Genomic DNA, 17,605 nt, shown 5'->3' with positions numbered 1-17,605 from the left:
ACAGATCTCCAGAAGAGAGCTGTTCTCTATGGTGTGTGGACTTCCAGGTTTAGGACTTGAGTCCATCTAACTGGAACAAGCCCTCATGTGGTGCTGTGATTGATCCAATTGGATCCCACTCAATCTAAAAAAAAAGCACAATCTACAGATTGCATTGTCCACTGCATCCAAGCCATTCTGATGCTTAGCACATATTCCTGTCAGTCTGTTACATAAAAACTAATAGGGAGACATTTAGGAACGGATTACCTTTCTTAATCACTACCTGTACATTTTATCTAAAACGGAAAGACCATCCAATATGTTTTATGCATTATATGGATGACATGTGGTATTTGCATGCTCTCTCCATTTTTTTGGTTGGGTTTCCTCTAGAATCACAGATTTCCTGCCACACTCAAAACATATTTAAAGATTGATTGGCTTCTGATCTAAAATAACATAGCATAGTATGCGTGTGTGCCCATATAATAAGGGATATGGGCCCTTATTCTGGTTCACTCGCAAAAGCAAATTCCTTCTTAAATGGACAAAACCATGTGCACTGCAGGTTGGGCAGATGAACTTGTGCAGAGGATTAGATTTGGGTGGGGTTTGTACTTCAAACTGATATCTAGGTACTTGTTTCCTAGACCTATGCCCACTAAGCAATTTGCTAAGTGGGCTATTCTGCGTAGGGAAATCGCATCGCACATCGCATCGGCCATTTTAGGTGAGGCGGAAACGGCAAGTGAAGGTGGGTGGGTTGAATACTTATGGCATGCTATTGGCACTGCTTGCTGTCATAGCTCGCCCTCAGGGCATTGAATATACCCCTAAGTGTTGATGGGTGGCATGTCATTCATGCAGATGTACATAGCAATGGTGAGTAGATATAAGAAGCATAAATACAATAAATCACTCTAGGACAAGGATACAGGTTGCTGGTTCTATTAGAATACATTTGGATTGTTTTCTATCATTGAAGCTATGTTTTTCTGCTTCTAGTTTGTTCTTAATGGTCTGTTTTTTTTTTTTTAATATATATATATTTTTCATACATTAGGAAATGGGAAACTGTGAAACGCACAACACGAAGAGAAGGAAATGCGGCAGATGGTAAGCAGCTGTCTTTAGCTATTTCATTCTTTGCTAGTTAAATATTCAATAAGGTAGTTCTAAATGTCAATCTGTGCAGGGGGGGTTTTGGCATCTCATTTGCGACTGCACCTTGGTGTCCTCCTTTTGGATGCAAGTTAAATCCATTATAGCGGCAACTGGGATTCCCGAGCAGGACTTAACTCCTAAATTTTGTGTACTGGGCGGTCAGGAAGTCTCTCTCCTCTAAACAGATTGGACACTCAGTATGTTATAAATCTCTGGTCATTAGCCAATGTTTGCATAGCTTGCACCTGGATGGCTCAACTGGGCCCATCTTTGGCTGAATTGAAGTCATTGGTAAATACGCCAGCTCAACATGAACAATATGTGTATATGTCTCATGGCTCTCTACCTAAATTTGGGAAGCTCTGGGCTAGGTGGTTAGAATGTTAGCAGGATGACTGCCTATAACTATACACATCTTTCATAGTCTAGCACCCCACTAAAGCATATGTTAATATGGGTCGCTAAATGTATGTGTACTACCTTCTTTGTCCACCCGCCCCCCCTATATATATATATATATATATATATATATATATATATATATATATATATATATATATATATATATATATATATATATATATATATATATATATATATATATATATATATATATATATATATATATATATTTTTTTTTTTTTTCTCTCTTCCTCTCCCTTATGTTTAAAGTTCAAAAAGTTTAAATGATTTGTGCCATAGATGGGAGTCCCCATAGAATGCTCACATGTCTGTAGTGACTATTTATTGCCTAATAAAAATAACTTCATTCAAAATATTAAATAAGGTAGCTTATGTACCTTATGTATGGCTGATCTTTTATATAGTTTCTGTCACAGCCAAATCTTATACAATTAGGCAGATATTAAATTGCTTACTCCTTAGCATTTGTACAATATATTATTACTCCGATAATCATCCATTATAATTAGGCAGTCGGGTAAATGTGTGAAACAGTGATAGTTTAGAAGTTGCTATGTAGAAAATGTTTTGGTATGCAAATTATAAATGTTACCTAATGCTGATTGGTTGCCAGGGACACCTGTCCTTTTTCTCTTTCAATGGTCCTGGTGACACAGCTCAACACTGGGATGTAGGAGGGTCCGAAGGAGCCAGGCACCTATCCTAAAGTTTTAGAGGGTAGGCTCCTCCCCTACTGCATCCCTGGACTCTTCAGTTCGTGTTAGGTGCCCACTGGAGTGGGTGCTATTCTAAAGGGCTGCTGGAGCAGCCGAAGAATTAGAGTAGTTAGGGGATTTTTATTGTTTTATTAACTTTCACCCTAGCTAGGTAGGCACAGTGTGAGGATTCTCATAGTGAATCCTCACACTGCTAGCGCAGCAGGAGCTGACAGAAGCGCGTCCTGTCAGCTCACTGTGCACAGGGGAGACACTGTCTGGTCTCCCTGTGCAGCGCTTATAGCCTTTTCTAAAAGGCTGCCTGGGCTCCGGAGTATCCTGAAACCGGCTCCACGTTTAGGTGGGGATCATGGGGGACAGGCGCTCCGTGATGGCGGCGGCCATTTTATGTGGAGCTTACACGCTGAGCTCCTAGATGAGAGGACAGCAGCGTTGTGACAGGCATGTTCCAAGTGATCCCCATTTGAGGGGGAGACACTGGAACTAGGAAATCCTACCTAAGGAGCGGCTTGCTGGGGGTGGTTGGCGCCAAAAGGTCACGGACCCCGCAGCAGCAGGGACCTGTGGTCTCTTCCTTCACTCTGACTTTGGCGCCTTTCAGAACGCTTGCAGCGGAGCTGAGCTGGCTTACTGATCCTGGCAGAGTGACTTGGATTTCCTGGGCATCGCTTCCCCGCAGTTGAAACCAACAGACAGATAAGTGACTGGGTGCATTGCTCTGTATAAACGCTTGTACATTGTTTGCACTGTGTATACTGATAGATATACATTTATCACTTGCACCATGTCTGAGCATCAGGCTGTGGTTTTGGGGGAGGGAGCCCTTAATGCACTGAGCGCGTGCAATGTTTGCACACAAAAGTTTGTCCCTGAGCAGATGGCCAAGGGGGGCTTATGTATTACTTGCGCTGATGTGAGACCCATGGGCAGTGATCCCCATAGGGCAGAGCAGATGGAACCTGCGTGGGCCAGGGCCCTAGGCAGGTCAGTAAACGCTTTGGTGCAGCTTTTGGACAGGCAGAGTGATGGGCTGGTAGAATCACAGAGACCTATGCCATCATCTCAGCAGTCGTCTGGCTCCTTGCCTCTTACCCAGGCAGATCCTGCACTTATCCAGGTGATGCAGGATACTGCAAAAGGGATTAACAGGTTCAGTGAAATGCTGGACAAAATGGATGATGTGGCAGGGACCCCTAGAAGGTCTTATGCTTTAACTACTGTGGTAGATGAAGAGGAAGGAGAATATACTGACATCCCCTGGGATCAGGGTGATGATTTGGAAGAGAACTCTGCTGCTGGTATAGAGGATCTCATTGTAGCTGTGAAGCAGGCTTTAAAGCTGACTGTGGAGGATAAGACTCCTGTTAAAGGTGTTTTTAAGCGACAGCGGAAGGAGGCTGTTACTTTTCCTTCAGATGAGGGGTTACAGGAATTATTAGAAGGGGCTTGGAAGACTCCTGATAAGAGGCTTCAGATGCCTAAGCGATTCCTTACTCTGTACCCCATGCCAGAGTCTCATGCGGAGCTCTGGGAAAAGGTCCCAGTTGTGGACGCTTCAGTGGCACGTTTGTCCAAGGCTACTGTATTGCCAGTACAGGGCGGTGCAGCTTTTAAAGATTCTGTGGATAAAAAGCTGGAGGGAAACCTCAAAGCTATCTTTGAAGGGGTGGGGTTTACCTTACGGCCCCTTATTGCTTCAGCCTGGGTCTCTAAGGCCATGATAGAGTGGGCTGGTGAATTATGCACCATGCTGCAGGCTGACCCTGGAGCATTACTGCTTGCAGAAAAGATTAAGGCAGCGGCAGAATATGCAGTGGAAGCAGAGGAGGAAGCTATTAAAATGGCAACCAGAGTGTCCACAGTCTCCATTAATGCCAGGAGAGTGCTTTGGCTTAAAGCCTGGGAAGCAGACAATGAGTCCAAGAAGGCTCTGGAAACATTAGCCTTCAAAGGAAAGGTACTCTTTGGTACCGAATTAGAGGAGATTATAAAACAGGCCACGGGTGGCAAAAGTACATTCCTGCCGGCCTCCTCAGCAAAGCAGACGTCCAGATTTTCTGCTTTTAAGCCGTCCTTTCGGCCCTCCCCTAGAGGTGGTGCGTCCTTTCGAGGACAGTCTTTCAGGGGAAGGTTTCAGTCCTCTAGAGGCAAGACACAAAAATCAAAATTTGGCTCTTTTCACAAGAAGCCTGCCACAAAAGGAGAGGATAAACCCTCTGCATGACTGTCAGGGGCTTCGCCCGACAGTGACAAAAGTGGGGGGGCGTCTCACACTCTTCAGGGACGCTTGGGCTTCTCTAGGCCAGGATGCCTGGGTGTTAGATATTATAACACAGGGTTACAAAATCCCTTGCAGAGGGCCGCCTCCGAAGAGGTTCATCCCCACATCCTTACCAAAGGAGGCACGGCTGCGTACAGCTCTTGTGAGAGCAGCTCACTCCCTTTTGGAAAAAGGGGTGGTTACACCAGTCCCCAAGGCAGAGTGGAAGAAAGGCTTTTACTCCACGCTGTTCCTGGTGCCCAAACCAGACGGGTCTTTCAGACCAATACTAAATTTGAAATCCCTAAATGTTCATTTATGGGTAGACCATTTCAAAATGGAGTCCCTACGGTCAGTACTCCTGAGTCTGGACCAGGGAGAATTTTTGGCGTCCATGGATGTTTAGGACGCGTATTTGCACGTTCCTATACACCCGGAACATCAGACCTTGTTGAGGTTTGCCATAGGAGACCTGCATTTACAATTCCGGGCGTTACCCTTTGGGCTAGCAACCGCGCCAAGGGTATTCACAAAGATAATGTCTGTAATGGCGGCGGTGCTGAGGCTCAGGGGAATCACAGTAATACCCTATTTGGACGATCTCCTGTTCAAAGCAGAGTCAGCAGCCATGCTGCAGAGTCACTTGGCAGAGGCCATCAGTTTTTTGCAGGCTCACGGCTGGATTTTAAATTTGCAAAAATCTCAGTTGGTACCGTCACAAAGGCTCCAATTCTTGGGAGTCATACTGGACACCCATCTTCATCGGGTATTCCTCCCGGAGGTAAAGGCCAGGGATCTGGTCACCCTAGTCCAGGAGATTCTCAGGGCTCAGAGCATTTCAGTATGGAGGTGCCTCAAGCTCCTGGGGAAGATGGTGGCGTCATTCGAGACGCTTCAATTTGCCAGGTTCCACTCTCGGACGTTCCAATGGAACATTTTGTCAGCCTGGTCAGGAAACACTTTGACCATGAAATCCGAGATGATAGTGCTGTCCTCGGACACCCGAGAATCCTTGAAATGGTGGACAGAAGTAGATTCCCTTCAGTGGGGTCGGTCATTACAGACCTGGGACTGGTTGATAGTAACTACCGACGCCAGTCTCAGGGGCTGGGGGGCAATAGTCCTGGATCTCAGGCTTCAGGGCCTGTGGACGGCAGAGGAATCAGCGTTACCAATCAACATCTTGGAGCTGAGAGCTGTCTGGAAAGTGATTTCCTTGGCGGGAGACAGGTTACAGAACCTCCCTTTGAGGATTCAGACCGACAATGCCACAGCTGTGGCGTATCTGAATCACCAAGGAGGTACACGCAGCAGATTGGCCATGTGGGAGGTATCCCGAATCTTCCTATGGGCGGAACAGAATGTTCCAGCTGTATCGGCTATATTCATCCCAGGAATAGAGAATATAGAAGCCGACTTCCTGAGCAGGGAGGAGCTCAAGGAAGGGGAATGGAGCTTACACCCTCAGGTGTTTCAACAAATCACTTCGATGTGGGGAACTCCGGATGTGGACCTGATGGCATCCAGGATCAACCGTCAAGTGCCCAGGTTCTATGCCAGAACAAGGGATCCACTAGCGGAGGCAGTGGATGCCATGACTATTCACTGGCAGGGAGATCTCCTTTATGCATTCCCACCAGTACCAATGTTACCGAGACTTCTGAAGAAGATACAAGGGCAGAAGGTTCCAGTGATCTTAGTGGCCCCAGATTGGCCAAGGAGATCCTGGTACTCGAGGCTTCAGAGGTTGTCTGTGGACTCATGGCGTCTACCTCTGAGATCAGACCTTCTAAGACAAGGCCCATTCAATCACCTGGATTCAGATCGATTGATTTTGACGGCCTGGCTATTGAAACCACCATTTTGGGTTTTCTTGAGGCAGTAGTACAGACGATGATAAAAGCCAGAAAAGCTGTATCTTCGGCAAATTATTATAGAGTCTGGAAGACTTACATTCGATGGTGTGAGAGAAGAAAGGCTCATACATCTCATTTTAAGCTATCAAGAATGATGGAATTTTTACAAGATGGTTTTTCATCGGGCCTAAGCCTTCAGTCACTGAAGGTGCAGATTTCGGCCTTGTCCATCTATTTCCAGAAAAAGATAGCCATTTTGCCGGAAATTCAAACCTTTTTACAAGGAGTATCCAGGTTGAAACCTCCATACAAGCAACCAGTAGCACCTTGGGATCTATCACTGGTTTTGGAATGCCTTCAAAAGGCACCTTTTGAACCTTTAAGGTCGGCTGACTTTAAGTTTCTCACGTGGAAGCTAGTGTTTTTGTTAGCAGTAGCATCTGCTAAAAGAGTTTCAGAATTGGGAGCTTTGTCATGTAAATCTCCCTTCTTAATTTTTCATGATGACAGGGCTGTTTTAAGAACAGTGCCTCAGTTTTTACCGAAGGTGGTATCTACCTTCCATTTAAATCAGGAGATAGTTCTACCTGTGTTTCAACCCCCAGAGGGTTCTAAGAAAAGGGACAAGTTGAGAACTTTGGATGTTGTGCGTGCCTTACGCATATATGTGGACAGAGTGAAGAGTGTCAGGAAAACTGACACATTGTTGGTATTGTATGATGTACACAAAATTGGTTGGCCTGCATCTAAGCAGACTATTGCTAGGTGGTTGCGGTCTGTGATAGCCTTTGCATACACCAAAGTGGGTAGACCAGTACCGGCCAAAATAAATGCGCATACCACCAGGTCAGTTGCCACCTCTTGGGCGGTTCGACACGGGGCCACAGCTGAGCAGGTTTGCAGAGCTGCCACTTGGTCATCTGTTCACACATTTGCCAAATTCTATAGATTCCATGAGTTCGCGTCGGAGGACGCATCATTTGGGCGAGCAGTGCTGAGAGCTGCAGACCTGAGCGTACCCTCCCAAAGGACCGGCTCTGGAACGTCCCAGTGTTGAGCTGTGTCACCAGGACCATTGAAAGAGAAAAAGGGATTTTTGTAAGAACTTACCGTTCGAATCCCTTTCTCTGATATGGTCCTGGTGACACAGCGATCCCTCCCTTACGCTCAGTAAGTATGCCAGAAGTTTCATGATGTTCATGTTAAAATGGTTAAAAGTTAACAGTTTTCTGTTATAAAATGTGCATATAATATGTGCAGGCGTTTGTACTGAGTTATGTATTCCAGTGGCTTTGAAAGATTGAACTGAAGAGTCCAGGGATGCAGTAGGGGAGGAGCCTACCCTCTAAAACTTTAGGATAGGTGCCTGGCTCCTTCGGACCCTCCTACATCCCAGTGTTGAGCTGTGTCACCAGGACCATATCAGAGAAAGGGATTCGAACGGTAAGTTCTTACAAAAATCCCTTTATCATTGCTTTACACCCCCTCCCATGACTCCCAGCTATGAACTGTGCAAGAAACACCCTAGTTACATTGTACTGAGGTGTGTTTATCTCTATTAATAACAGAGATGCTGCTTTTATGTGTTTATAACCTATATGGAGGGCAGTGAGTAACCAATCTCTCAGGTGCTAGGTTTTGTATCTTCCCTTGTTTTTAAGTAATAGCATTCCTTCTATGCTGGTATATGGTCACATTTCTTACCAAATTTAGGTGTGTCAGCACATAACACTGACATGGGGTCACAATCCATGTATATCAAAGATGGGTGTGGATCATAGAGTTAACAGTAATTAGGTTGACAGTGTATTGGTTGACCCAAATAATTTACCATGCACAAGGTCGGCATGAGGAAAAAGGTTGACGCCTAAAAAAAAAGGTAAACATGCGGTTTTCACTTTTTTTTTTTTTTTCGTGTAGATTTGAGCACATGGATCCCCTTATTAGTTTGCCACGTACTCTTGCTTGGCTTGTTTCACTCACCATGCTTTGGGCCATGTGCCACGCTCCACTAGCGCTGCGCGTGGCACACTTCATGCTTTACAATCATAGTCCACAGGGATGGTAAAGTATGAAAATGTTTTAAGAAAAAAAGGTACTTGTTTCCTAGCACGGCCACAATCGCATTGATCTTGTGCCTCTAATAGTGGTATGCGATGGCCCCCGACGCGATGGACCCGATTTCCCATTGAAATGCATTGAAAAGTTAAAAAATCGCGTCGGGCGCGTCGCATGCGGCTAAATAAGCATTAAATGGTCCCGACGCGATGCCCCCGATTTCCCATAGGGAACAATGTTAAGTGCCTCAATTTACCCAAATAAACAGGGAACAATGTTAAATGGTCCAGAAACCCCCCAAAATTAGTTAACGCCACCCCACGATCAACGTGAACCCGAAGCGTGGTGAGCGCAGCGAGCCCGCGAGGGGCGGCGGTACGCGTCCTCCGACCTTTTCATACCCCCACTATCCACGTAGGCGTGGAGTTGAGAATAGAATAGTGTGGCGAGCGCAGCGAGCCACCAAGCCCGAAGCGTGGCGAGCCCCGCGAGGGGACGCGGATACCTTCACAGGTAAACGCGTCCCCTCGCGGGCTTCACAGGTGTCCGTGTCGCCACGGACACCTGTGAAGCCCGCGAGGGGACGCGTATAACTGGGAAGGTATCCGCGTCCCCTCGCAGGCCTCGCCACGCTTCGGGCTCGGTGGCTCGCTGCGCTCGCCACACTATTCTATTCTCAACTCCACGCCGACGTGGATAGTGGGGGTATGAAAAGGTCGGAGGACGCGTACCGCCGCCCCTCGCGGGCTCGCTGCGCTCACCACGCTTCGGGTTGATCGTGGGGTGGCGTTAACTAATTTTGGGGGGCCATTTCATTGTTCTGGGGTGTTTTGGGGGGTTTCTGGACCATTTAACATTGTTCCCTGTTCATTTGGGTAAATTGAGGCATTTAACATTGTTCCCTATGGGAAATCAGGGGCATCGCGTCGGGACCATCGCATGCGATTTTTTAACACGCATACGATGCGACCGATGAGATTTTTTTACCTGCGATGCCCCAGATTAGAATCGGTGTGGCCGTGCTAGGAAACAAGTACCGAAAAAAAAATAACAGAAGAGGAAACCATCTTGTGAAAACTCGTTTCAACATTTCCACGTTTCGACCATTACCATTTCAACCTTTTACTTGTGTCGACCTAAAGTCCAGATCCCCACCTAGATGCTTCTCATGTTGTGTAAATGCACTGCAGTTATTTACATGCAAACTATAGAGAGAATCTCGTTTGTGTGGTAACCCTAGACATGATGCACATTCATATGAAGTAAAACGTTCGTTAGGGATGTAAAGGTTTATATATGTGGCATTTATTGGAAGAAAGCAGCATTTATATAAACTGTGGATAACCTGATGCATATGGTGCTGCTGGCTTGATTGTAGGCAAATCACTTTTGAATGATGACATTGGATGGCTTAGTGTGTCTCCTGATTGTCGAGAGCAAGCAAAGAGAGAATCTTACTTAATATGTTTGAGAAAAAAAATTAATAAATCTATTTCTTTATCTCCATAGGTGTAGCCATAATACCGATATTGCAGAGAACACTCCATTATGACTGTATGGTGTTCATTAAACAGTTCCGACCTCCTTTAGGCCGGTACTGTCTGGAATTTCCTGCAGGTCAGTTTTGTTTTTGTTATTTTAATTGATTTCAGCTTGTGTTGCCAAAAAGAAAACTCTCCAAATAGGCGAGGTTGTATTGCATTGGTTGTATTGTAACCAATTGTATCGCATAAATTGTTCAATAATGTTACTTTTGGTACTCTTTACCTAGAACGGCGCCCGCGATTGGCATCGCGGGCGTCGGGGGTAAAAAACCGTGGGCATCGCGGCCATCGCATGCACATAAAAAACGGGTGCGACGCGTTGCCCGCGATTTTCCCATAGGGATCAATGTTAAAAGTCAGATTGGACGCTATTTTAGTGTTAAATGCCTCAATGCCCGCGATTTATACATAGGAAACATTGTTAAATGGGCCACAGAGCCCTAATAGTCCCCCTGAAGTCTTAAATGGCCCCCACAATTTTTAACGCCACCCCACGATCAACGTGAACCCGAAGCGTGGCGAGCGCAGCGGTACGCGTCCTCCGACCTTTTCATACCCCCACTATCAACGTCGGCGTGGAGTTGAGAATAGAATAGTGTGGCGAGGGGACGCGGATACCTGTGAAGCCCGCGAAGGGACGCGTTTACCTGTGAAGGTATCCGCGTCCCCTCGCGGGGCTCGCCACGCTTCGGGCTCGGTGGCGAGCTGCGCTCGCCACACTGTTCTATTCTCAACTCCACGCCGACGTGGATAGTGGGGGTATGAAAAGGTCGGAGGACGCATACCGCTGCCCCTCGCGGGCTCGCTGCGCTCGCCACGCTTCGGGTTCACGTTGATTGTGGGGTGGCGTTAAAAATTGTGGGGGCCATTTAAGACTTCAGGGGGACTATTAGGGCTCTGTGGCCCATTTAACATTGTTTCCTATGTATAAATCGCGGGCATTGAGGCATTTAACACTAAAATCGCATCCAATCTGACTTTTAACATTGATCCCTATGGGAAATCGCGGGCATCGCATCGTACCCGTTTTTTAGTGCATACGATGGTCGCGATGGGCGCCGTTCTAGGTAAAGAGTACCTTACTTTTAATTATAAATTAAATATTACATGTCTCTGGAATGCATGACCTTGTGATGCACCTTGTACCTCAGTTTATTAATCTTCATCATCCTAATTGCAAAGTCTTTCATTTTCTATATATATATATCAGCAAGTGAAACTACATCTACTAGCTTTGGAAGCATTTGCTTCGATCGGCTTACTAGTATTTTATATGTGCAATATAAAGCCTGTATGTGGTTGTTTTGAATTTGTAGGTTGTTATTCATTAACCTGATTTATATTTATCTGTATCATTTTGGTTCCTCACTCCAGGTCTTATTGACGAAAATGAGAGTCCAGAACAAGCAGCACTTCGAGAACTGGAAGAGGAAACTGGTTACCAAGGAGAAGTCATGGAATGCTCCCCAGGTGTGTAGTGTTGCTGGTTATAGTCGGGTCATTAACACCATAATGGTTTGTTACTGTTCTTGTGCAGATAATTGAGTGTTACAGCCCATAACTGATTATATTTTATTTTCCCTTTCTGAAATTAGATGATTTTAGTGTATAATATAGCCTCCCTTTTAGAAGGATCAAAGTTCACTATGTTTTTTTTTTTTTTTTTTTTTACAAAAGTAATATTCCTTTCATGGAAGTTTAGTATTTGTTCACAATGCGATAGTTTACCTCTTATGTGATATTATATACAGTACAGCAGTGGTTCCCAAACTTTTTTGAATCATGGCGCCCTAGTGTATCAGAATTTTTTTTTTTCCATGGCACCCCTAGGTCAAAAGGGTACTTGTGTATTATCATGGTGCCCGCTAAATCGGCCGCAAATCGCATGCAAAAATCGGAGGCGATTTTCTGCCGATTTGCATGCTATTCCATCCTTGCACACCCCCACTATCCAAGTCAGCCTGAAGCGTGGTGAGAGCATGCGGTACTCGTCCTCCCGATCTGTTCATGCCACTATTCACGTCGGCGTGGAGTTGATTTTTTTAAAGCGTGGTGAGCGCAGCGGAAAACAATCTCGAAGCATGGCGAGCAGACACGGAATACACATCAAGTGATCCGTGTCCCCTCGCGGGGCTCACTGCGCTCGCCCTGCTTTGGGATCGTTTTCCGCGTGGCTCACAGCGCTTCAGGCTCAGTGACAGCTGCGCTCATCACGTTTTATAAAATCAACTCCGCGCCGACGTGGAAAGTGGGGGTATGAACAGGTCGGGAGGACGCAAAACGCACCCCCACGTGGGGCTCGCCACGCGTCAGGCTGACTTGGATAGTGGGGGTGTGCAAGCTTGGAATAGCATGCAAATCGGCCGCCAATTGGCATCGCGGATCAAATCAGCCGCTAAATGGTATGCGATTTTAGATGAAATCAAGCGCCGTGATAATACACAAGTACCGCCAAAAGTTACTTATTGAGAAATATTAATTTAACTAAATTGTGTTTGTGTCATGCTTAGATTCAGTTATGTGGTGAGGGACAGAATTGTCAGCCACCATCTTTGGATTTACCTATTAAATTGACCATAAATAATTTGAATTGGTCCTGGATTACCAAACCAAGGCACCCCTGCAAGTGTCACGAGGCACCCCAGGGTGCCACGGCACACAGTTTGGGAACCACTGGAGTACAGTATATGGCAGAATTAATAATCCCCTCTTTATTTTCAGTGGAATTTAAACTCATTGTTAATCACACATTTGCATAGACGAAAGTATGGTGAGCAGAACTAAAAGTTCTGTTTCAATATTACCATTATGATATCAATACTGGTTGGGGGAAGAATAATCTATGTGGAATATGCAGAAGCAAACCAATGCATTTCTGGGGCACTCTTGATTCAGTAGTGATTCATTATTAGTTCACGTTTAATGTTTATTCGATTTCTTAAAATCATTAAATGTTGATTTATATTCAAATATAACTTTTGCAAGTACAGTACATTGAAATATCAGTACATGGTGCAGTCAAGTGATTTTGGCAAAAAAAAAGTTTCTGCTTACTAAGCACTTTACAGACTTCTATCTCATGGCAGAGGGTGAAAGAAAGGTTTGGTAATCTCCCCCACCGGTGGACACACACATTGCCTGTCTAGTCTGGTCTTCTACCCTTCCCATCCCTGATGTAACTTCCCTTAAGAAACCTATGGATATAAAATTTGAACAGTTTTTGAAATCTATCTCCTCTGCAGGAGAGGTCCTCTGAATTGGATAAAATCATTGCTACAATTGCATCATCCAAAATGCCCTTTTTATCCTCTGCTGCTCCAAAACCTAGGGTTTCGGGGGTTCGTTCCTTTTGTCCTGAAGGAATGGTCAGTCATCCTCAAGGATCCATCCTGTCCCTTCTAAGCTGCAAAAGTCCAAGGGTCATCAACCCTGGTCTGGACATTGCCAAGCCCCAAAGCAGCCTAAAAAGCCTGCGGCCTGGTGGTTTCCTGTGCCAGGCTTCCAAGGTGGTTGCTCGACTTCTTGGGTGAGCACCACGTCAGACACTTGGATCCTGGACATCAGTTCAGAAGGATACTCCCTTTCCTTCAAGGGTCGTTTCACACACATTTTTTTCCGCAGGTCTCAGACTCCACCAAGGCTTCGGCTCTTTGCAAGATTGTCCACTATCTCCTGTCCGCAGGGGTAATAGTACTGATGCCTCCTCTTCAATCACATGCTGATAGGATATTCCTCTTTTATCCGTGAACTTCTCAGTTCAACTGCAGGTTCACTGGCAGACAGCCCACAGAAATACAGCTATTTTGCCAGGAATCAATACTAATACTTTATATATTGTGTATCCCTTTGAATCCAAACACTCCCACAGCTGTGGTCACTTCAGCCTTCTGATACTTATTTATCTATCACAATATTTTCACCCAAATCACTAGATGGCACTATATACATTTATTTGTATGTACTAGTGAAATTTTAGATTTGAGTATAATCAATGATTACCGATTTTTAGATCTCTAATAAATGAGAAATTTTAACTAACAATTCATGAATCAAGAGTGCACCAGCAAGGCTCTTTTGTCATTTATTGCCTCTGCATAATCTACGTTGTATACTTACCTTATGAAACAATTTATTGCACCCAAACATATTTTTTGTAAGTAATTGGAACATTGTATTAGAAAATTGGTATAATTCTAGGCATCAAGGGTACAAGCTAACCATGTTTATGTTTTAACTGTGTAGTATCCTGCTTGGACCCTGGATTGTCAAATTGTACAACATATATTGTAACTGTCCACATTAATGGGGATAACTCTGTAAACAACAAACCTGAACCCAAGTTTGGTAAGTAATTGTAATTTGAAATACTTTCATATGCAGATACAGTAGTTTCTATTGGTTATAGTGCCAGGGACCAGATAGCGATCCAGTAATAGTCAGTCCAGACATTATAAAAGTATTTTGCATCAGTTATGATACCAGTGTTAACCTAGTGTGTACTTGGTGATGTTGCTGGCAGTGGGACTCGACGCAGCAATGTCATTGACCAGTGCATATGCAAGTTCCCTGAAAAATTCCCTCTTCAGGCAAGCTTAAAAAAATTCCAGAACCAGCCACTTAATCTTCATATACTGTTCCTATCCAATCACATCCCAAATGTGCAGGCCACATATATCTTTTCTCTTGCTTTTCACATTCTCCGTCCTCTTGACCACATTGCTGGGTTACTGTATCATATAGCACACCAGGAACCATTGCATGCTTGTGGACTTTATGCAATAAAGAATATCTATCCTTGTGTATCAATGCTTATTTCCCTATAGATTGTAAGCACGTAAGCAGGGGCTTTACTGTTTGTAAATACCCAGTTTGTTGTATCACGGTCTCCTATTGTAAAGCGCAACGGAATATGCTGCGCTATATAAGAAACTGTTAATTCATAAATACAATTTGCAAGTGGGGGGAGGGGAATGCTTGAGCATGACTGTTGTTACCAAGGACCTCCTTTGTCTGAACTGTTAAGACGAAGGAGGGGGTTTTTAACGATTGAGTGTACACACTAAACAAGATAAAGGCATTTCTCAGAAGGTCCCTTCCCTTTTTAAAAATATGAAATTCATGGATTATAGAATAGGAAAAGAGAAACCTATAAGCAGATGTATGATACTTCTCAACATTAAGGTTATATGGGAACTGCTTTGCCCTGCCTCAGAGGTCATAGCCATCATCATCAGCCTTCATTTATATGGCAGCACACAAAAAAAAAAGTACAGGAACTGGATAAACAAAACAATAAAGTGATGTTGCAATACAGATCATTGCAGGACAGGGTATATTAAAAATAAAGGAATAGATGCTTTCTGTCTAAAGTGGGAATTTAACCACCGTTTCCAACGATATCACATACCCTGAAGAATGTCAGGGAGCAGCAGGTCTCGGTAATTGCAATTGTTTCTTACTGGCTGAAAAGGGGTTGGTTTCCCACAGCATTGAGGATGTCAGTGATAGTACCATGGCATCTACTGATATCATCCAGGTGGACTCATCCGCACCTGCAGACTCTACATTTGGTGGCCTGAAAATTAAACAGTCCAGTATTGACTAAGAAAGGTGTTTCAGATCAAGTGGCAAACCTTATGGTAAAGGTGAGGAAAAAGTCTCTTCCTCTATTTATCAAAGAATTTGGAAGAAGTTGTCTTGGTCCTATTCCGAAAGTGAAAGAACTGGGATACCCTGTGTATTACAATTCCTGAATGGGGGGTTTGAGAAAGGCCTGGTGGTTTTAACACTTAAAGTACAGATATCAGAATGAAGCATTCTTCTTGATAGAAAATTGTTAGAGGAAGGTCTATTAAAAATTTTCTGTCAAGCAATTAAGAGTGCATCCAAGGATTAGAACACCACTCGCACCGTGGATTCTAAATCTGATATTAAATGCACTTATGATTTCACAATTTGAGCCACTGGATAAAATTTCAATTATTAACTTGGAAGGTCATATTTTTTAACCGCTATAATCTCAGCCAAAAGAGTTGGCGAATTACAGTTGTTGTGGGCTAAGGAGCCTTATCTAAATATTTTCCAGTCAGGGTGGTTCTCAGATCTAAACCAACTTTTCTGCTTAAAGTGGTATCGGAATTCTACTTGCACCAAGAAGTAGTGCTACCTGTACCGGTGTTCTTTCCAAGTCCACAAAATGAGGATGAAGAGAAGTTACATGTGTTAGATGTTTTAAGGTTGGTCTCTATCTTCAAAGAATAAAGGATATGAGGAAAAGAAAACCTCTGTCCTACATTTAGGAGCGAGGAAGGGTGAAGCAGCATCTCCATGGCAGCCTATAGATTCCCTCCGTTGGTTGTTTTTCTAGGTTTATGAGGAGACACCCAAAAGACTAAGAAGGGTAGGGGTATATGTACCCAACGTGGGCGGGGCTAGTAAAAAAAAACTAGAGGTCTAGAGCTGGGGTGGTATGTTAACCCAGAGTAATGGCTTTCCATGGAATTGTTCTGAAGAAACAAAATTATCGCAAGTATAATTTGCAATTTTCTTTAACATGTATGATCCCTTCACTTTTCTATCGCATTTCTTACCCACATTCCTCATGTATTGTCCCAGATCTCTTCCCCTGGCCTCAAGCCCAAGGTCGGAATTTCAACACTTTCTACTCATCCTGTGGTAGTGATATATTTTCACGAGATGAGACCTTGATCATTCGTCAATTAGGAGCAAATTTACGTGTAGCAGATGTACTTTAAGTTGCTGACAGTGCTGTAATAGAACCTAGCCCTGCAATGAAACCTGGTGAAAAAGTAAAATGTAGAAGTCGCTCATCACACCAGGAAATATACATTTAGAGGACTAGTGCTGTAGCGATTACATATAGCAGTGCTGTACAGTTTGGTTCCATAATGTTGAAGTTTTCCCTTAGAAGGCTGATCAATGCGAATTGCTGTTGCATATAGTGCTATCTGATGGATTATTCCTTACAGTAGTGGGGTCTTGCTGAAAGAATTTCTCCTCCCCCACAGAGTTATGTGTGGTTTCTAGTGTATGACAATTTACCCCAGTCTTTGTGCATTTGAATAGGAAAATGTATGTGGCCTCACATTTAAGAGGGTGTGCCTTGAGTAACAGGGGCATGGCTTGAAGACACTGCCCATCAGCATGCCAACAAAGCTAATCAGTCAGACCTTCAGGAAGTTGGACCGACCCATCAGGCCAATGGACCTTCTGTCCTTTTCCAGAAGTGCCAGTCTGACCGTGGGGGTCGCCCAATGGTTTAATTACCATAGCATGGTTTTGTAGAAGTCCTGGTCTTTACAGCCACCAGAGCATGTGTAGGACATAGTTACAAAGTTGGAGGGCTTTTTCATTAACATCAACCAGACCTTATCTCAATGAATCAAATGTGAGAAAATGTGCAGGAGGAAAGCGAAACTATTGAGTAATTGGAATATTCCATATCATGGTACTAACAGACTGTAATAGGCCAATTGTGTGGCTTTATCTAAAGCCCCATACACACTAGACTATCCTGGCTGCAGCTGATATAGTTAACTATATCTGCTTTGGGAGTGTACACGCTCAATGATATTGGTAAAC

At 44.2% G+C, this 17,605-nt stretch overlaps 1 protein-coding gene across 1 annotated transcript in view; it reads left to right on the top strand.

Moving 5' to 3' along the window:
- NUDT5 (nudix hydrolase 5) overlaps nucleotides 1-17,605 on the top strand; it is a 56,368-nt gene that overhangs the window by 35,998 nt on the left and 2,765 nt on the right. The window contains exons 4-7 of the mRNA XM_083183471.1: nucleotides 1,046-1,098; nucleotides 9,969-10,076; nucleotides 11,378-11,473; nucleotides 14,246-14,347. Coding sequence (XP_083039597.1) covers nucleotides 1,046-1,098; nucleotides 9,969-10,076; nucleotides 11,378-11,473; nucleotides 14,246-14,347 — 359 coding nt within the window. The remainder of the gene's footprint in view (nucleotides 1-1,045; nucleotides 1,099-9,968; nucleotides 10,077-11,377; nucleotides 11,474-14,245; nucleotides 14,348-17,605) is intronic.

This window comes from Crinia signifera, chromosome 4 (genome assembly GCF_055691185.1).
Source record: "Crinia signifera chromosome 4, ASM5569118v1, whole genome shotgun sequence".
NCBI lineage: Eukaryota > Metazoa > Chordata > Amphibia > Anura > Myobatrachidae > Crinia > Crinia signifera.
The sequence above is the reverse complement of the archived record's forward strand: the minus strand, read 5'-3'. Positions and strand labels throughout refer to the sequence as shown.